At 42.7% G+C, this 22,891-nt stretch overlaps 1 protein-coding gene across 1 annotated transcript in view; it reads right to left on the bottom strand.

The window, feature by feature from the left end:
* Positions 1-22,891, bottom strand: part of CLNK (cytokine dependent hematopoietic cell linker) — a 1,039,166-nt gene that overhangs the window by 378,225 nt on the left and 638,050 nt on the right. Inside the window, exon 9 of the mRNA XM_078678887.1 lies at positions 8,872-8,891. Coding sequence (XP_078535013.1) covers positions 8,872-8,891 — 20 coding nt within the window. The remainder of the gene's footprint in view (positions 1-8,871; positions 8,892-22,891) is intronic.

The raw sequence follows: 22,891 nt of genomic DNA, 5'->3' as shown, positions 1-22,891 counted from the left end.
CAACGCCAGGACAGGCTGAGTGGATGCTAGGTGGAGGCTCTGTTCTTAATGTTGTTTAGCTCATTCATTCTGGTCTACTAATTTTCTGATATGTCTTGAATCCTAAAATTACATATATGGTATGTATCCCGATTGAATCAACAATTCAGAAAGGGAAGTTTGAGGCAGAGGTAGGTAAGGTATCAACTTTTGTGTTTCTTTATTCCAGTCAGTATCCTCACTTAATCTGCAGCTAACAATTTGATTCAGCAAACTGCATAGCAAATTAGATGTTTGCCCATGAGAGTTAACTAAATGGGCCAAGAGTTTATCTTCATAGTAGTAGATTTTGATACCTTCTATCTTGTGAATATCTTTGTGTACAGGTTCAAGTGCTTTTAAATAAAGGAGAAAACACAGCGGACATCCCTGTTTGGTATCTCTTTGTAGAGTGAATCTGTTTCAGAAGGAGGGGTTAACTAATAGTGTTGCTTGTTGTTTACATATAAGAGTTTGATAAAGCTCACACATTTTTGAAGAGTTCATTCCATGCAAGCCCTCTAAATAGCAAAGGCAGTATTGGTTGATCAAAATATGTTGTCTATTAAGCACATTCCTACGTTAGGTGTTGTATCTGGTCGATTTGAAGAGCGAAATAATTTTAGGAGACTTACATTATAGAAAGTCTACTTTTGATCAATCCGGATTGGTGAGCTTCTATACATTGTGGAAAGAATGGTTTGAAGGTTGACTGCAAGAATTGTGAGCAGCATTTTTAAATCTACGTTTTATCATTGAAACTCATGAATGTTTTTTTTCTTTTCTTAGGGCTCTCTGCCTTGTTTCAAGATAATGGCTTCTATGAGTGAGTAACAAGGTCTGCAATGCTACTGTAATATTTGTATAAGATAAAACCTTGATGGAGACCTGGTATATATAACACTATTGCTATGGCTCAATATACATGATGGGGGTATATGCATTTGCATGCAATATTAAATTAAAAGGGTAAACAACCATTACGACGCGGTCATAACACCGCAGTACCATTACAACGCGGATTTTAGAACGCAAGTCGTTACCACGACTTGCGCTGGAGGGTGCTCTAGACTAAGGAATAGTGTGATTTACTATTCCAACACCTTCCCTACTGTACGTAGGCTGGAGTTGGAATAGTAAATCATTCTATTCCTAAGTCCAGTACCCTACAACGTAAGTCGTGGTAACGACTTGCATTGTAAAAGCTGCGTTCTGATGGTACTGCGGTGTAATGTACCGCGCTGTACGATCATACATCCCTTTGTGACACAAGAAAATGGCTCCCTTCATCAAGAGTGCTGTCCTGTCTGAGCTTAGATATTTCAAAGTGAAGAAACTATGGTGCATTCAGCTACATTACTATTATAAACTGGTGCAATAATTAATTGTAATATTCAAATGCCACTTCACAATTGTATCCCACAGTTTGCATCTGACTGAAAAGTATAAATGTATACAAATAAGTGTTTTAAAAAAATAACTAAATCCCAAACTTTCGAAGTCTTGCTCTGTTATCATTATTTCCCCTCAAGCATGTCCTGTAAGTTGTATTTACTTGTGTATTCGCATTGTAATAACTACATTTGTTTCTTCAAATAAATGTCACTATTTCCACTAAAGCCTGGATAGGTATACCACAAGTTTAGTAGACTTTTTTCGCTCAGACTAAAAAATCTACAATTTACTAAGAAATAACCAAACAGGGGGGTAGATTTACAAGCCCCTTGCGCCTCTTTTACGCCGCTGTTGCGTCACTTTTGATACAGGTTTATGCAGGCTTTCACTCTGGACACACTCATCTAATCCCTGTCGAATGCGAATAGGCATTCATCTCCAACTTCATGGAAAGATGGTATGCGGTACTAAATAAATGCTCCCTAGACCTCATCTTACTCATAGTTGAAGAACTATCAAAAACAATAAAAGATCTTGAGGAAGAAATATTTAATCTCCAAAGAGACCTATCTAAACAAATGGAAGCAACTGAATGGTCAAATGAATTGGAAATAATCAATAAAAAACTGGAAAGCTATGAAAAAGACCTGCAGGAAAGAAAATTGAGAAAATTTAAACGAGACACAATAGATTATCGTTTAAACGAGGTGTACACATGGGCAGAAATGTACGCTCAACGTCGCCCAACATTCAAAAAACAGTTTACTTCCTCCGATGAAAGTGTAGTTTCAGATGGAGATATCGCAACCTCAAGACTACCAATCCAAAGAAAAGAAATAGCGGGTACATCAAGCGATGCGACCACCATAGCAACCACATCCCAGGAATCTACTCCTGAAACTTTTTTAGAACAAGGCCAACAACCAGCGAAACCACCCGACCCCATAGTCAAACCAAGTGGAAACCAACCAAAACCAGGAGAAGCCAAAACAAAAGAAATCACCAAACCAAATCTCCGGAGCGGGAGAACATAGTTATCAACATCTCATCAACTCAACTGACAAAAGAACAAATGCAAGTTCTGAATAAAGGAACGTCATTCGTTCCTACATACCACACCAACCTAGCGGAAACAGAAATTTCACTATATAAATTCATGAGAAACATCCGATTAAGGCACTTTTTCACTAATGTCATCACAGAGAAAGAACAACCAGAAGTCAAAGAATATGTGGAATTCAAACCAAAAAGCACGTATGTAGCACCGGTATCCCATAAGACCATAGATTTATTTGAAAAATTGGTTCTTCTAGATATCCACAAACTCAATTTTCAAACTACCAAAGGCTCTAACTTCTCCAAGAAAGAAAAAAGCGTATTGCATGATCTATCTAAAATGGAAGAACTCACATTTCAAAGAGCTGATAAAGGTGGAGCACTCATAGTAATGGATACTGAATATTATAATAAAAAGGTCAAAGAACACCTGGCTGATGAAATTACATACCTGCTCTTGGATAAAGACCCAACTACAGAAGTCAGTGCAACTTTGGAAAAAATTTTGCAACACGCCCAAGAAATGGACTGGATATCGGGGAAAACAGCACAATTTCTAACTAAGCAAAACCCAAAAAGACCTCATATGTACATGCTCCCAAAAGTGCATAAGAACTTGTATAATCCTCCCTTCAGACCTATTGTGTCAGGAATAGAGTCTCTCTTTGAACCACTTGGAACCTACATAGACTTCTTTCTTCAGAAATTTGTCTTGAACTGGCCAACTAACGTCAAAGACACCACTGACTTTCTTAATCAATTGAATCAATTGGATCTAACAGATAGTCAACAATGGATAATGTGCACAATTGATGTGACCGCTTTGTATACGTCAATCCCCCTCAAAGAAGGAATTGAAGCCACCGAATGGGCATTGTTACAAATGGATGATCTGGGAGCCAACAAGGTTCTAATATTAGAACTTTTAACTTTTTGCTTGCAACACAGTTATTTTCGATTTCAGGATGATTTTTTCCTACAAATAAGTGGAACAAGCATGGGATTTGGGGGAGCACCAACCTTTGCTAACATTTTCATGGCACAGTTCGAGGAATCATACATTCTATCTCAAGTCCAATGGTCAAAACATCTCATTCTCTACAAGAGATTCATTGATGATATTTTTCTAATCTGGAATAACTCTCAAACAGCTCTAGAACAGAACATAGCAGCACTTAACGAAAGAAATCCAAGAATCAAATTCACACATTCCATTAGCTCTACAGAGATCACATTTCTGGATGTTAAAATAACCAAAAAAAGCATGGAACTAGCAACCCAAACGTACAGAAAACCAACAGATAGAAATAACACTTTGTTGTACCAAAGCTTTCATTCTCCTAGATTAATCGACAACCTCCCTTTTTCGCAAATGTTGAGAAGCAAAAGAATCTGCTCAACTCCGACGGCCCATGAAGAGGACCTACAAAGATTGAGAAAAAAATTCAAGGAACGGGGCTATCCAAACTCATGCATAGAACAGGCTGCGACTCGAATAAACTCAATAAAGCGAGAAGGTTTACTGATCAGTAAAAGCAAAACAAACAGCATCAACCGCAATGTATTTGTGTCTAAATTCTCCACCAGAGCAATCAATATCAGAAAGATAATTACAAAACGGTGGGAACTACTACAAAATGATGAGGATCTTAAAAACCTATTTCAATCCAAACCAATCTTCGCGTACACAAGAAGTCGCAATTTGCAGGAATATTTGAAAGCAAGGACGAAACTGAGTGACACCAACTACAAAGGAATGCGCAAATGCAACAATTGTGTACATTGTAACAATGTGATACAACAAAACTTTGTGACTCATCCGAGAACGGGAGAGAAAATAAGTTTGAAATTCACAGCGGATTGTAACTCTAGTTTTGTACTTTACTGTATCAAATGTCCATGTGGACTCATGTACATTGGTAAAACCGAAAGAAAACTGAAAATAAGAATCAGCGAGCACAAGAGTATGATACGTAATAAAAACACTAAATCAAATTTGGCAGCTCATTGGATAAGCCACAACCATAATATATCTCAAGTACGATTCATGGCTATGGAAAAGATCGAATCACGAGAAGGAATGGACAGTCGGAAATTGTTATCTCAAAGAGAAGTAATGCTAATTAAGAAATTCCAAACGATGGAACCGCTAGGGTTAAATGACAAATTAGACCTTGCATGCTTTCTGTGAATAATCTAATGCTGTAACAGTTTGATACTCAGTATGCTTTTTAGCATGATGACAGGTTGTAATGAACTCTAACATCAACACTAAATACTGTACAATTTTTTAATGCAACCGTAATTTTCATAACAAACACATATATACTCCATCCGAGCTCTTTTCGTTTCACTATATCATGGCAGCACGTTAAATAACTCAGTTTATCGAGCATTCGCTCGTATGCCCGTTTTCACTCGAATTGCACCACCCTGTCCATCTAGACTTGAATTCCGACACTGTAAGATGGCCGACACTTTGACCAATAGTTTCTAGTCCGCCTTTTAGCTCTAGCAGCAGCTCTCACACAGCTGGGGCAAACATTAGCGGGAACCCGGCGCAATCATTTCATCTCCGGTATTGAGCACAGAGCAACAGACCGCGTTGAAAGATACGAGAGAGCGTAACTACTCCCCACGGTAAGCTCACTACTAACAACATGCCTCTATAGTTTAAATCTAGAGTGAACTCCATCACTCACGCGTTAGCCGTTTATTTACACAAATATCACGTTTCCTTTCAGAAACGCTGAAGCTTCACGCATGAAGAGCAGGTAATCTCACGGTGAAGTAGCGCTAGTTCACTACTAGTTTCAGCATTCCCACAGTTTTTTAACACAATTTCCCCTCATGTTCCACGCAGATATTTTACCCGCATGAAGCTCGTTTAATGCACAAAATATATTACTACATTCTCAAGCTCTACCAATTCGGTGAGTTCTTAAAAACATTTAACTACTTTGTATGTTTGATCAAAATGTATTACAGGCATTATTGCAGATTTAAGAACCTTTAGAATTACGAGGATGTGATATAATAGGTGATTACTAAATGATGCTATCAGCACCCATATATTTATGACTGTTCTTGTAAATACAACTGAAAATGTCAACACCAGCATATACATATTGATGTCAGTTTTTGTAAATATAACCCGGATGCACAATCATTTAGCAACAGAATGTAAACGAATGAGCTAGGTGAACTCAAATAATAGTGGCTTATGTTTAGAGGTTAACAACTAACCAGTTAAAAAATGGTAAGAGAGAACTAATGTTTATGTATAATCTTTTACAGAGGCCCCTGAGGAAGGGACAATGGTCCCGAAATGCATCGGGCCAATGAATTAAACGAAGGATTTAATTGAAGGTCATAATGATAATCCTTAAATACATATACTTGTATGAAGTTAAATACAAAACATGAACTAAAAAAGCCAAAAAAGTAAAATGAAATGAATCTGAATGCAGAAGATTGATCTTTCATGAAAGTTGGTTTTTGAAAATAAATGCAACAATTGAAAATAAACCTTGTACTTTTGGAATAATTGGAATAACTACAGAAAAGGAGGAAATATTACCAAATCAAGCTGTGCGCCAGGTAGAGTCGTGATCGTGCTATCACGTACCACTTCAAAAATAATTGTTCAACTAAAGGACAGGCAGCCCTTAATTACCGAGCAGCACGCCACAGAAGGACTCACAGTCAATAAAACCACATAGAAAAGGTTTCTTTAAACAAATTGAATTAAAGGAGTGCCCACGGCCTACCTCAATTTAAATATTAATCTCCATGCGCCATAAGGGGTCTACTCCGTGCCCGGGGTTCCTGGTTCTGTATCATCACCACTGGCATCCTCCGGATCCTTTAACAATCTCACCAAGTGTTCCGATGCTCTAGCTGCTTCAAGTGTTCTTTCGCTCCCCGATCTCCTTGCTGGCTGTAGGCGCACCATCCCATCACATTTTGCCCACTTGATAAAATCTCTCTTCCATCTAACTAAGCTCGGGGGTCCTCTCGCCTTCCAGTGCAATGTGATTTCCCTCTTGGCTAACACCAACCCCATGTCCATAAACTTGCTGGTAAGCCCAGTTTTAGCTGTGTTTATGAAACCAATGCATTATACACGTCCCCAACGCCAGTTCCAACTCTCTTTCAGTTAGCTCTCTCAGTAATGTGATTACTTCATTCCAATAGTCAGCAAGTAGCGGACATCCCCAAATCATGTGAGGGAAATCTGCCCCTCTCTCCCCTACATCTGGGGCATTCATCTGAATCGGTGTTAAAGTATGTTTTGATTTTTGCCGGCGTGAGGTAGGCTCAGTATAAAGTATAAAATTGAAGTAACTGCAATCGAGCATTCCTGGTGTTCTTCCATGCTCGATCTACCATCTCAGCCCAGGCCCTTTCCGGAATCTCTTTCCCCACCTCTACTTCCCACTTTTGCTTGAGTGCATCGAAGGGGGGCAGCTTCTCCAGTGTCATATGCTTATATAGGCATGTAATTGCTTTAAACTACCCAGCTGCAGTTACCACATACTGGCATCCCATCGAAACCCGAGGTTCCGCTTGTCCCTCCTTCCAATGCACGTGGATAGCCGCGGTGAGCGCTGCGTGGAGCAGAAAGTCCCCACCGCTCAAATCAAACCTCTCCTGCAGAGTACCAAAGGGATGCATAATCATTTCATCTTCATTTATATCACCAAGAACAGACAGTCCCCTCTCTTCCTAGTCACTCAACTCCCACCACGATCCCCCATGAGGTAGTGCCTCGCTCATTTTTAGTGGTATATCAGGAGTGTAGAGTACTTTAAAAAACTTGCCCTCCGAAGACTCCGCTTCCAGCATTGCCTTGCTGTCTTGAGTTCTTCTGTTAGAGTCCTGCCTCACAGGAAGGTCCAATACTATTTGGGAGACCTTTCGTAATTCCAGGGCACCCCCTCTTTCCTCTTCCGTACCGCGGAGTTTCAATGCCACTCTCTGCATTAACCACTGTAATTGTGCGGCTGGATAATAGGTTTCGAAATCAGGTACCACTCATCCTCCCTCCGACCTTGGGCGCATCATCACTCTCAAGGCAACCCTTCGCCTCCGGGTGCCCCATAAAAATCCTGTGGACATGGTTGTAAGTTGTTTAAAAATTCGCACTGGTATTCAAACCAACAAGGTTCCGAAATAATGCAATAGTCAGGAAAGGGCCACCATTTTGAGTAGAGACACTCGCCCAGCCACCGAAAATGGCAACGTTACCCAAAAGTCTATGCCGCCTGCCAAGCCACGTATCGCTCTAACAATGTTACCCTCCAATATGTCTACTCTGGAGTGGTATATCCAGATGCCTAGATAGGGGAGGCACCTACTTTCCCATCTCACTCCTGATACATCTTGCAGATCACTTCTACTTCCTTCCGTGGGGAACAAACAGGATTTAGTCCAATTAACTCGAAGGCCAGGCATCTCCCCTAGTTCATGCAGTATGCTTTTGCTCCCAGTAATTCCCTCTCCGTGTCGCCAAGGTACATTAGCAAGTCAACTGCATAAAGGGCTATATGTATTTGACCCTGCACCTGTAACCCTCGAAGGTCCTCCCCGTCCTTGCCATTGCCGCTAGAGGTTCCATAGCCAGCGCGAACAATAGAGGGGATAGCGGACATCCCCGTCTCATGCTTAGGGTGACCTCACAAGCATCTGATATCACCCCTCCCGTCCTGACCCGCGCTGTAGAGAACTTGTAAAGTAAAGCCGTCCATGATCTGAAACCTTCCCCCAATCCAAACCGGGACATGATATGGTAGAGATAAGGCCATTCCAAATTATCGAGCGCCTTCTCTATATCGACGGCAAACACAGCAGCAGTATATTTTCTTTCCTTGTATGACAAACAAAGAATTGAAGCCCAGATGGTGAGGGGTCACGTTGAAACAGCAGTATAGCTATATTAGCATAAATGCTGAAAAGTCTGGACTGTCCTACACTCATACAGCAGTCATGTTAGGTTTAACAGCCACTGTTGTCATCAACCAACTCCTGGTGGACTTGCTTTTAGGCTGAATTCGATTATTCCCTCTACTGTTTAACTATTATAACTAGATTCCCTGACTAATAATGCAGTGGAAACAACTTTTTTTTATGTGACAATAAAAAATAAAGGACAGGGTCAAGTATGTTGTTCCTTGTCCTTTCAGGCCCATCACATTTTCTATTGGCTTCTTGTCTCAAAGAATCAGGCAGACACAGCAAATGCCTTCAATTGTAATAATTTGATAATTGCTCCCTTCATACTCTCTCACAGGAATGTTCTAAAATGTCAGTAAGATTCAGTATACAGGTATACAAGTTAATGCTATTTTGAAAATATTTAAAAAATATAAATGCCGTTACATTTTATCTCTTATGTCTTACCTTGGGGGTGGCATGGGATACTAAAAAAGAGAACAGAAATTTAATTATTAATGAGAATGAATAAATACATGTCAAACACAAGATAGGTAAAGATTGTTTAGCATAGCAATTTCTCATCTTCTCTTTCAGCAAAGAGAAAATCTTATTTGGTAAATCATAAGCCTAGACTATAACAGCAGAAACCACTTATAAGACATCAAAAAAGAAACAATAAAAATCTGATTCTTCCATGTCCTTTTATGCTTGACCTCCTTCCCCATATAGCAGCATAGCAATATTCCAATGATTGTTCTTGCTTTATTCCCGTGTTTCTTTGAAACAAACGCTCTTATGCATCCACCTCATGGTGCATACACATACATACCAAACAAATTACTATAAATAATTATTATCAAAAAATTAACTGTCCATCATAGAACACTCTGCACTCTGGTATGGGCACTTTAATAGGATTCTGTTTTTCACTGCTTGATAAACTCTATTAGGTACATATGGGCTTTATAAACTAGCCTGACCATGTACATCATTCCCTTGTAAGATTCTGATGTTCTAGGTCATAATATCAACCCAAACACTAATAATATTGAAAAAGAAGTACCCATTCTTAGGTATCTAAGTTTGGGAGATTCCATATGCTTTTTTGTGTTTGCAAGGATAATTAGAAGCTGGGTAAACCTACTACACTTTTTTTTAGTAAAGACAATTATGCAGTGTGAACTGACACAATGCCTAAAGCATAAATGCCATCTTATCTTCAACAAAATACACCATTGCAACTTGGTCAAAGAGAAAACGTGGTGAATAAAAGTTCCTGAGTATAGTGATTAACGATTTGATTATGCTTTGAAAACCGATTGAATGTATTTTTCAGTGACATTTTGATTACTGGTCACTGGGACACCATTGGTTCTAGCAGGTGCCTTGTTTGGATTCATGCTACTTTCGGAATTTGGGTTATTATTTGAGAAAGGTGACTCCCTACCTGAAGTAATAATCACAATCCTTGTCAGGGTGAATTCTTAATGAGGTTAAATTAGCCTGAGCTCAATCCCCTAGTAGCTATAGCAAAGTGCAGACAGGTTTAACTTAGGGCAATGTGTATTGTATTTATGCATTACCAAAACAGTAGTAAAGTCAAAGCACAACACCAAACACAATGAAAATGCCCAAACTAATTTGAAAAATAGAGTACATTTTCATAAATGAAACAACAACAAATCAACAAATATCCAATAAGGGTAACTATAGATATGAATTTGTGAAGTTTAAAATAAAGATAATGGCAAAAAGCATCAGGCATCAACCGCAATCCATTGGCTGTGTAGACCGAGACCTAGGTGTGATTTGAGGCCGACAGCGATGTTGTGCAGGTCGGGTACAGAAACCAGGTTTGATCCAGTTGGACATTTAACCTTGAGACTTAGACCTCAAATCTAAAAATGATGAAACCCTTCTACTCTCATGCAGAGCCTCTGTGGTCAATTCAAACTAGTTCTGGGACATCTCTCGTATGACTGGGTATGGTGCCTTCTTGACTGGGGGAATAAAGAAAGAAAACTGCCAAGGTGTCAGCTAACATTTTCCTTTGACAAGGAATGCCTCTTTGAGGTAAATTAAGCTTGTGGGTCCATCCCAACTGGCCAGGGGAACAAAAACACGTCCTCTCACCTAGGTCGATGTCTCTGTTCTGGAAACAGTTTTCACATCTCATTCAGGGCCATTCACCAGCTGAGTGACAGTTGAAAGGTCGATGTAAATTAGCCTTTAGACGTTTTAGCAGGAAAAGTGTAACTTTCTAAAAGTTACTTTTCCTTTAAATATATTAAAGATCCAACTCTCATATTGACCCTATTGAGCTGGGCATTTAATAACTATTAAAGAAAGTTTTTGAATTACTTTTCTAGCTGGTTCCTACCCTAAGATAGCAGAGTTAATATTCAATATTGTTTCCCGGTGTTTCTCGATGGGCTAGCTAGTCTTCCTACAGTGAAACTAGCTTTTGGGAGCTAGTCACTTTAAGAACATGTTCGTATTAAATTTCTACATGTCCTACATATAAATACCATGCATCGTGCCATGAGGGCTGAAAGGTCTACATAGGGGTGACTTACTAATATTTAAATGGAAGAATCTGACCAGTCAAAAGGGATTCATTAGACAGGTTGAGTTTCAGTTTTTACACCGCTAAGTCTGATTACAATGGTAGATCTGGACCCGTGGTTGCACTGGCACTGCAGTGGATGGCACAATAGGTGCTGCAGTACACTAGTGATATTTAATTTTCAAGCCCTGGGTACACTTTGTATCACACACTATGGATTTGTAGAACATACCAGTTTGGCATTTGCCTGTTCAAAAATGTGTAAAGGGGGACCACAAGCAATTTACTACTTGTTATCAGGGGTAAAGTTCACAGAATTCTAAACCAGCAAACCATACAGAGCAAACATCTGGGGGGTCTGTCAGCCATAGAGTGATCTTCCTTCAACCCTTTTGCCTGCTTGCCTCCAATTTGCTGAGTTTCTTGTTGTTGCCCTTAGGACTATTCTCCTTTTTGATTGTCATAAGAGTTTTTTTTTATTTGAACAACTCTATGCACATTACCACTGCTAACCAGTGTTAAAGTGCTTGTGCTCACTACCCATAATATGGTTTCGCCGGCATGTACCTAATTGCCATATTTAAATTACTTGTAAGTCCCTTGTAGGTTGGTATACTTTATACCCAGGGACGTAAATGAAATACTAACAGTGGGCTTGTAGCACTTATTGTGCCAGCCTCAAAAGTAGAACTCTAAAACTTGTCCGAGGCCTGCCATTGCAGCCTGTAGGTAGTTCAGACTGCCATGTTGACTTGGAATTATTTAAAACCTTAAACTCCCCTTGCCAAGCCTTAAACTCCCCTTTTATTGTGTATAAGTCACCGCTAAGGTAGGCAATATGTAGTCCATTGAGCAGGGCACTGTATAATGAAAAAGTAGGACATGTACTCCCAAATCTGTTTTTCCCTACTGTGAGGCCTACCCCTCCCTTGGGTTATATTGGAGATTCTTTAAGACATCTAATAAGCTGAAATTCCTAATTGAGAGGAGGTTGATATATCATGGTTGTTATCCATGGAATTGTAATGATAAACCCTCTTTAAAGGTAAAGTTGGATTTTTTATTGCAATTTTGAAAAATGCTACTTATAGAAAGTTAACATTTTTTTGCCCTTTGGGCCTGCAGCCTGTCTTAGGTCACACGACTGGGTGTAGCTGACAGTTAGACTTTTTTAATTCATCCCAGACAGTCACACAATAGGGATTAACTGAGCCTTAACAGGCCATCAACTGGCAGGATTGGGGGGCGGGGGGGTTGCAGGTGAGCTGAGCAGTGCTCCACTGGTGCCTGAATAGGATGTCCTGTCTCTTCACAACAGGCCTAACAACCCATATTGTCAATGCACATAATGTTTAAAAAATGTAATCTATTTTTCTAAATTGGTTTGGGATTTTTCTTGTGTTGTGTTTTCACGTATTACCATTTGTATGCTGTATAAATACTTTAGCGGTACAAAAGGGGGGTGGTGGTGATGGACGGAGCATCTGAATCAATCAAACACTCACACCTAGTCAAAAGATCTGGGTTTAATCCATCACCGTTCTTTAGCCCACTCTGCCACCCCAGTTCAGACATGGCTATATGCAAATCAGTCTGACCCTGTGCCTCATGGGAACAGTCCAGCCCGAACTGGACATGAATGGACAGGTGAGCAGAACCATCTCCACCTGTTGGGGCCTAATACACACCCTGCGGAGGATCAGGAAATATCTTTCGCTCCAATCCAGAAAGCAGGTAGCTGTGGCTCTAATAGGCTCGCGGCTAGACTACTGTAATGCGCTGTATGCGGGGCTGAATAAGAGCCTGCTGCAGCGCTTACAGGTGGTCCAAAACGCCACGGCAAGATTTGTCCTGGATGCTCCCAGACGTACATCGGCTACGTTAGCCAGGAAAACATTGCACTGGCTTCCGGTAGAATACCGTGTACGGTTCAAGGTCCTGTGTATGACATATAGAGCCATCACAAATAACAGTGACCTGGGAGTAAGCTCCATCGTTTCCAACTACATCCCTGGAAGGAACTTGCGTTCCTCCGGGAAACTGCTTCTGTCAGCCCCTCGTATAAGAAAAGCCAAATGGGGTGGCAGGGCTTTTTCCACCCTTGCCCCCAAATGGTGGAATGAACTCCCTCTCGACCTTAGGTCCCTACCCACTTTACAGGCATTTCGTGGTGCACTTAAAACTCGCCTCTTTCTGCAAGCTTATGTGTAGTGGATGAATGGTTTTATTTTCTGATCTTATTGTTAGGCGCCTTGATACCTTCGGGTTATTGTTTTGCGCGTTATAAATTATTTTCATTCATTTTCATTCATTCATTCATTCAACTGCCAAGCCATGTCTTCCCTGGACCGGAAACAAGCTTCCGAGGACCGGTTTCTGGCATTCCAGCCGTCTTCAGCCCGGCTTGCTTGAATCCAGTGGCAAAGTGAGCAAGGGACTCACGTCTGAGCATACCCTGCCACACTTATGGCGGCCAAAAGCGGTACACATCGCCTCTAAGTGAAGCCTGATTGTTTTTTGTTGCAAGCTACCTAAGGTTAAGCACAAGTTAATTTAGTGAGTTTGGCTCACACCCCAGTCAACCAGCAACCCGATTTCTCAATTGTACTGTAAATGTACATGTATAAATGTTGGCGGTACCATCTATCAATCACGCAAATACAATAGCGGGCCAATTATTTAGATTTGGTTATATAACAAACATAAGTCCTGAGGTATGCCATATACCTGTATGGGCAGCTAGGCAGAACCAGTTCACTGACATAATTAATATCAAAGTGAACAATATTGATTCCATGAAATATTTGAAAATAAATGTTGTTTACAAAAATATCACTGTCCTATAATCAACTAACAAAAACATAACTATCAATAACCAAAATATTGTTGTAAAAAATATCTACTTTTACGTATATCATTAATAAAATTATTGGTCACAAAAATATTGTCACCTTTAAATAAGTATATAAATTCACACAAATATCAGAACATAAAATATCCGCTGCATAAATATTGGTAAACATTAATATATTTAATGTAAAAACATATACCTAACAACATTTTAATAAACATTTTTTAAATATTAGCTATTAAATACATCGATAATCATTCTAATAACATTATAACAATTGTACATTATTCAAATAAACAAAAATAACCCAACAAATCAAAACATTCTTACAAAAAACATTACTACAAGTATAAACATTCAACCAATAGACTAAAAATATGTTATATATAAATAAATAGTGCATGCAAATTAAAACAAATACACCACCATATATAAATACCATTATAAAATACGTATACACACTAATTAATGTTCCCCATAAAAGGCATTACATAAAAGAACAAAAGCAATCGATTTAGCTAACAATATAAAAGGCACATAAAATGCATTTAATTACTACTCCATAAACTACAAAATCTGCAAGAAGACAAGACTCTACTTGATTTTCCAAACAGAGCCAACAAACAAAAGAAGAAATGTATATACAACTACCTTCCACAGTAAGTGAAACATTTATGTATACTAAATTATAGACTAATTAATTTCAAAATAATAAAATAAAAATTAACAAAACACTCTTCCACTTTTATGTCTTTTACTATAGATACTACAAAACAATTACAGCAGCTTCAAGAAAATACCAAACAGTAGAGAAACAACAAAAATCAAATACTTGGACAAAGACTAACAAAAAAGCAAATTAATTAAAACATTTACTAAACACAAACTCACCGTATAACTGAACCTTCTCGGCCCCCACTAACTACCAACAAACAATCATTTAAAATAAAACTAAACACTTTAATCCTCCAACAGAAAAGGAAGCATCTGACTCACATTACAAGAATCGCAATGGAGAAACAGAAAATAAAGAGTACAATTTCCAGCAACAATAGACTTGAAAGTATAAAATAGTAAATGAAACAGATCAATATTCATGTTAATGTTAAGTGGATTTTACATTTTTATTAAGCAATGAATACTTTTTTTAATTACACTGTTTTTAGACAACATGACAGAAATAGCAAGATACATCACATCACCGAAAAAAAAACTACTCTCCCACGTGGGCTATACTTACAGCAAAAAATACAAGCACAGAAACAGTCAATTGGTTCTAAATATTACTCTAATGAATGCTATGGGAGGGCCACTACAAAATATGGCATTGTTATAGGGATAAAGGAACACAACCTTTCCCAAATGTCACAGAAATTGTAGTAGGATGTGCAAAAGATTTAAGGGAGGCAAGCAATTGTTCACCTTTCCCACTTTAAAATGCTTAGTAGCATGAACTAAACAAACTCACCACTGACACCCCTTGTGCCCCTAGAAGATACTAAGATATCCAATTTGCTGAACTTTTAACCATCACAAATAATGAGGAACCATGCCTCCTATATGATTACCCAAAACAACAATAAATATATTATAATATTTTCTACCACAGAAAAGTTGCTGAAACTAACCCAATGTTAAACATGGATGATAGATGACACATTCAAAATGTGTATCAAATCCATTCACTCAGATATACATCATACATGGTGAATTCCAAAACACTAATGTACCATTCGTATATGTATGCCCTACTACCTAATACAAAAAGTAATACTTACTATAAACTACTAAACCACATTAAAAGTAAAACAAACAACTATACCCCAGATAAAATAATGATAGATTTTTTTTTACTCTTTTTATTAAACAGGCTCATTATACAGCTCAATCTTGAACAAATATGCAGGTACATCACTGGGTTGAATCGTGTCAGTAATACTTCACAGGAGGGGGGATAATGTTGCCATTTAAGACATACAAGGAGCAATATCAGATACCATTTGGAGCTGGAGGTGAGTATACATTGAGGGTTTATCATACATTGCTTTACCAATAAAACCAAGGTGCTGGTCTCGGCCTTATTATAACCCCCTGGAACAGTCCAGCTCCGGATTTACAACTGTATTGGCATCTCCCCCACATCAAAAGGGTGCCTGTCGAGAGCCCTGTCAGGATCTCGCTAATCTTTGGGAAAGTGATTGTCTGGAGTCTCGAGATCTATAGAACGAGCATAGCTCTATCGAGCGCCCCTCCCAACTGCCCATCACCGCCACAAAGCATCCGGCTTCATCAAACCAGGTACCCTCAATGGCAAATGGCAATGTGTTCCGTACCAGGATTCACAACCCTCTGGCATGTGTGGAATATCCTGAATGAGCCACTAATCTATATCCAAACCGGTCTAAGGCCTTGTACTTGCTCCTCCTGAGGTGTGTCTCTTGCATCATTACCACGACCGGGGCATGTCTATTAATATACTCTAGGACATGTGTATGTTTAACCTTGTTCCCTAGGCCGTTCACATTCCAGCTTCAGACACTGATGCGTGCTGGTTCACCCATGATCTTGGTGATCAGGAGTGAGAAACGATATCCTCACAAGATACGCGCTCAATGTCACATGGAACTGGAGGTTCCTTCAAATTTCACCTAATTGTAATCTGTTAGAAACGGGACCCCCGGCCGGCCAAGGCTCACGCCAAAGTCAGTCAGGGATCGCCATTTCTAAGTCAGGGCAAGGGAGTCACACACCAAGATAACCCCTGCTCACCCTCTAGGTAACGTGACGCGAGCAGCAAGGCTAATCTCAGAGGCGATGTGTAAAGCGTTTGCGCGCGCAACCCAGCGACAACACCCTAGGCCCACCACAAAGGAAACTCCACACAAGGTTATATCAAAAATAGCCTTTGTATTATAATAAAAAAACACATTAGATAACACACACACTTTACAATGTGCCAACAGGCACGGGCAAGATTTACAAGGGATTATGTACAGGACAGGGCCACCTGGACCATTGTCAGGGGTATGCACTTTTTAGAAATAGCATTTGTAGGTATAACACTTAGCACATAAACATATAATGACTGTAACACAGAAATAGTAAATGTAGCATACAACCAGTAACTACTGGTAAAGGGAAAATACCTCCTACGCCACCCTAAACACTGTAGGGTAATCACGCAGGGAACTAGGACCTTATCATCAGGACCTATGGAAGGAAAACCTATCACCTAAGCAAGTCACATTTAGCAAAGGGAAGGAAACCTAAAATAATCACCTAGGCAAGTCACATTTAGCAAAGGCAATAAAACATCAACATTCCTCTAAGCAGGTCACTTTCAGCAAAGGGGAATAAACCATAAACAATTACCTAAGCAGGTCACTTTTAGCAAAGGTAATATCAAACAATCCTCTAAGCAGGTCACTTTTAGCAAAGGGGATAAAACAAACAATTACCTAAGCAGGTCACTTTTAGCAAAGGTAACAACAAACATTCCTCTAAGCAGGTCACTTTTAGCAAAGGGGAATAACACATAAAGAATCACCTAAGCAGGGCACTTTTAGCAAAGGTAATAACAAACAATTGCACATGAAACATTAAAACACATTCAGAGGTGCAGGTAGAACATTTGCGCAGGAATCACCTAAGCAGTAAATCATAATGCGCAGGGTGCACATGGCACAACACTAGAACTGTCCCTCAGGCAAACTGGCCTCGCAAGGGGCTGAATGCCCTGAGTCTCAATGTCAGGGAAGCTGCGCAGGCAGCACAGCACACAAGCCTAAACGTAACAACTGTCCACTAAGTGCTGGACAGTTGTGAATCACAAATGGGCACACGTTAGAGCCTCGTGGGCTCAAGAACACAGGTGAGGGAACACAGCGTGGGAGCCACGGGGCTCTGATCAACTAACTGGCTGTGTCCCCCTAGAGCCTCTCTGGCTCGCAAAACAAATATGGGCAAGGAGCCTCTCAGGGCTCGTAAACCAACTGCCCCCTCGAGCCTCGGAGCTCGGCAAACAACTGGCGCCTCAGAGCCACGGGGCTCTACAATAACTACTGGGCGGGAGCCTCTCAGGGCTCGTGAAACTTAAATTGCCCCCAGGAGCCTCGGGGCTCCTAAATTGCATCTGGCACTTCGAGCCTCTCGGGGCTCGTAAAACAAAAGTGGCACCGTAGAGCTTCTGTGCTCTACAACGATGAAAGTGCCCCTTGGAGCCTCGTGGGCTCAACTAATAAAATATGCCCGGGATCGTCGGAGCGGCCCTCTGCCAACTGGGGCCGCTCGTAAGTACAAGGAATCTGCCCTCACGGAGCGCACGGGGGGGCGAGCTCGCGCTACGGGGGGAGGGGCGGACACCGACAATGTGTCCCGACGCCCCTCTCCTCTTGCAGGCACTCACCGGGTCCGGCGACTGGAGGCGTCTCCTCGGCTGGTCGGCGCGGGGCTCTCCTTCACTCGGGGAGCCTCGAGGACGGGCCGGCTGCTTCCTTCGCCTCCCGCCTGGCCTCGTCTTGCTGCACGCCGCCTGACTTCCGCTGGGGCCGCCAATGGCAGCGCGGCCCTGGGGGTCAGGAGGCGGGACTTCCGGGTCGCGATAGGCAGCGGCCCGGCAACGGATTCCAACGCTCCTGGGCTGCGGCGGTGACCTCGGGGCAATGCCGGGTGGGCACCGGCTCGTAAATAATAAAATAATAGCGGGGCAATGCCGGGTGGGCACCGGCTCTTAAATTAAAGACAAGGCGAGGTGGGCACTCGCTCTGCCGCAAATCGACAAAACCAGACGGGCAGATGCCGGGTGGGCACCGGCTGCCCAGTATAAAACGCTCGAAGCGCAATGGGTAAAATAAAGCGCTCCACAGCGCTAGCAGGCAAGAAAAAGCGCTCCCAGCGCTTAGGGATAAAAGCAAAGCTCCAGCAAGGTCTGGAGGCAGGCAGAGGGGCAAGGCAGGGCCAGAGCCAGCACACTGGTTCTCCAGGCAGGGAGACAAGCCAAGTGGCGGTCCTCCTGGCCCCAGCAGCAGCAACAGCCCCCTCTGGCAGGATCCAAAAGTAGAACAGAGAACCAATTGTAAGGGGACACAGCCCCTTCTTATACTGTGAATTCCTTTGTCTTCAGGGTGCAGGGTGGGGGGAAACCAGTTGCAGCTGGCTTGGGAGTACCCTTGATGGCCCAACCACCCCTTTCATTCACTGGGGAGGCTTGGGTCGTTAGACAAACCACAGGGGGGCGGAGCCAGCATTGTGTGGGGAAAACCCCAGCCCATCAAGGACCCAGGTGCACTCCTCCCACACATCACTCATGCTGATCTCACACTCACCACCGGGCAGATCCATCCAGACTTCCTGGAGCCTGGCATGCCAGCCAGCTCCAGCCAATCACGCTCCAGCACCCTCACTGCACACATACATCAATGTCCAGAAGTAGCACTTCCCTTCTAGACACATACAAGCCGCACATACCATTGCGCAGCATTCATTCTCATGAGTTCACACATACTAAACTCGAGCCTGCACTCCCCACGCATCAGGAACTAACATGGACACACACATTCCCCATGCATTCCTATGGGAGGGCAGGCCAGCCATACTACACGCACGCACTTTACTCTGGGACACAGGGAAAAAGTGCACAGAGACCCAAAAATCACTAACACTGGGTCACAAATACAAGCAAAAAGATTAGGGGTGAACCTGCCCTAAGGCCCAAGTCCAACATAATCCAAACCATTACTCGATTTTTATATGATTTCAACGTTTTATTTTCATCTTTCAAATATTCATAGCATTCATCTGATGTTTTTTCATCATTAAATTAATTTCCCAATCTTCCGAAAAACCCAATGCATTTCGGGTCCCCCGAAATGCATTGGGTTTTTCGGAAGATTGGGAAATGAATTTAAAAATCGAGTAACGATTTGGATTACAATTAGGTGAAATTTGAAGGATTTGAAGATCACTGTTGTTCCAAGGCACGGATTGACGACGTGCAACAGACACAGCGCCAACCAGAACGTTAAACTTTTGGAAATAATTTTCAAACATAATATTCGAGTGCACTGGGGTAATACAGATTCAATCACCCATGATCTTGGCCATAACCGTTAGCAGCCACAGTGTGTCCCCCATCCCAAATTGACCCAGCTTTCACATGCATCATGGTACAACTATGTTTTTCTTGAGCAGAAATACAATAGCAAACAACAAGATTAAACAGTTGCCCAAACTCCCCCCTGCAGCCCTACTAGGTCTCCCCAACTTGCAGAGTGCCTGTGCCCTAACTGTGTAATGGTAACAATTAGTGAGGGGTGTGAGCCAGCCTCCGGCATGAAATTGTAAAATGTGCCTATCGAACGTCAAATGCCTCTTATCACCCTCTGAGAGCACCTCTGTCTGTAGGCCACAAGCAGAGAGTCATTCAATGGCTTCCAACTTTGCAACCACTGTGATTGTCTATTGAATTTTGAATGGCACTTTGTATCAGTTCGGTCCCATTTCCACCCCTGAATGCCCCCACCCAAACCAAACATATGTAAGGGAGTGTCTCTGGTAGTTGCAGCACCCCTGACTGTTCACTTATCTGGTCTCTGCCGCTGGGTAGGGCTCCCGAGCACGAGGTCCTCGTCTCGCCGCTTTGCATCCTGCTCTTTTACGGTATGTGGCTGAGTCTTGCCCCCTTTCCGTCCAACAGTCCTCCGGCCCCCCAACCAGTCACTTACCTCGTCAGGTGAGGTGAAGAAGTAGGATTTACCCTTTGCGAGGATCTTTAGGTTCACTGGAAATATCATCAGGTACTTCACATTCTGTACTCAGAGGGCCCTTTTCACTGCATCAAAAGAATGTCTTTGGTGCCGTACTTGCAGCGTGAAGTCGGAGAAGAATCGGATTGTGGCATTCTCGTACTGTAGGTCACTGTGTTGGTGCGCCGCCTGCAGGATCGCATCTCTATCCCTGTAGTTGAGTATACGAGCTATTATCGTGTGGGTATGGGCCCCCAGGCACGGCCTAGGCCCTAATGTGCGTTGCGATCTTTCCACAGACAAAAAGATGGATAGACGTTTAGGCTTTAGTTTGTTCAGGATTAGTTCTTCTAGGAAGAGGTCCACTAACGGCCCCTTCATTCCTTAAGGAACGCCCACCACCCGAATGTTATTGCGGCGTGCTCTGCCTTCCTGGTCCTCCAGTCTGGCCAGGATTTCTTTCTGGTTTTTGGTCAGCGTTGATACTTGTTCCTCAAGGCGTTTAGTTTTGGACCGAAGGCCCCCAATGCCCGTCTCGGCAGCTGACATCTTGTCCACCATCTTCCGTAAATCGGCCCTGAGTATGTTGACCTCCTCTGTTATGAAGTCTAGTTTTGGTTTGGGGGTCCCACGCAAATCTCTAATTGCCAGCATAATGTCCCTTAATGAGGGGTCATGGACTTGGTCATCTCCCCTGGTCGGGGATGTGCCCCCAGTAGCGCACTCCTCGCAGCCCATTGCCACTGTATACTTATCAATTTGGTTTGTCTGACCTGGCCCTGCACTCTTTGTACGACCCATCTACAGGCCTTATAATGTTTCTGGGGGGTAGGGTTCAACCCAGGACAGGATATCTTGCCTTGTGTCACTGAAGGGTTTAGCCTCTCTCTGGTATTTCAGCTCAGGCTGTTTGGGAGCATCTTCTCCAGCAATAACTGTTCCTTGCCCGGCCCCGGCTCAGGGAGAGGGGCACTCTCTATTGTTTGCCTCTGTATGTTAGCAGGTCTCTTTAGTCCTGGATCCAGTCGCCTCACTGTGCAGCCTCCGATGGACCGCCTGTGTCTCTCCAGCTCAGCCAGCAGAGCCCCAGAGCCACCCCCAAATCTACACCTCTGGCAGTCGTATGGATAACCTGGCATACTTGGAGTCGGGCCCGGCCACTACCCGCCCGGTCACAGGCCTCTCTGGTGCCAGGCCAGGTTCTTCCATGGGTCTTCACTCTGCAGGGGGCACCTCCAAGGCCTCCAGGCCTCAGCAGAGGACTAGCAAGGTTGCCCGTGCCCTCCTCCAAGGCCTGGCCACCGAGGGGCAGACAAGAGGTTGCCTGCTTTTTGTTAGGGCTCCCAGCCAGGGGCCACTGTCACAGGTGCCATTGTGTGCCACACCCACTTTCTGCCTCTCAATGTATGGTTCGCAGACTGAGGCGCCCTCACCTGCTTGCCGGATGCGTGCGGGCCCCCAGCCGACGAGCCTGCATCAGCCCGATCCCCAGACTCGAGCGCTCCCTGTCCGCATCTATAACCGCTGCTTCTACTGTCACGGCTAGGTCCAGGGGGGGCTTCCGATTTCTTCCTCACTGATGTGGAAGGCCTGGCTGTTTTTGTCGCTCCGGGCAGTGTTGAAGGCCTCTGTCCGCGATGCCAGCCATCTCTTTACTCACTGCCAGACGGGCGGCGCCATCTTGCCAGCCCTCATCCTGATGGCTTTGTCTTTTCTCCCCGGCAAGTCTCTGTCCCTCTGAGTTTCCACTGAGCAAAAGGGCTGCAGTTCTGTCCCTACTGCTCCCCTCCCGCTGGTGCTCTCTCAATGCTCGGATTGTGTAGGATAATATGGGGCCACTGGCTGCCGGCTAACGAAGCTCTTTTAGTCTACGGCATTCTTTGCCAGCTGCTAGCCATGCCCCATAATGATAGATTTTGAACATGCCATGATATAAACTAACCTAAAACTGTATCCACACTCAGCCATAAGGCTGTCATTACGACTCCAATCATAATATTTTGAAACACCTTCAACAATCTACACTAAGGCCCTGCCTCTGAATGCTGTCTCCTTGCTGACCTGAACAACCGATTACAACTGTTGCGTTCTGACCAACAGAAGACCGCCGCCACAACTTACTTGTAGAAGTACTTTCTACCAATAAAACAAGAAAACTAAGGGATTGATTCAGATCTTGGCGGACGGGTGGGGTACTCTGACACAATGGTGATAGATATCCTGTTCGCTGAAATAAAAATCCCTTTGTATACAATGGAATTTAAATTTTGGAAGCGGGGATATCTGTCACCATTGTATCAGAGTAGCCTCTGCGCCAAGATCTAA

The sequence above is a fragment of the Lissotriton helveticus genome, chromosome 2_2 (genome assembly GCF_964261635.1).
Source record: "Lissotriton helveticus chromosome 2_2, aLisHel1.1, whole genome shotgun sequence".
NCBI classification, from domain to species: Eukaryota; Metazoa; Chordata; class Amphibia; order Caudata; family Salamandridae; genus Lissotriton; species Lissotriton helveticus.
This window is presented reverse-complemented; position numbering and strand designations above follow the sequence as displayed.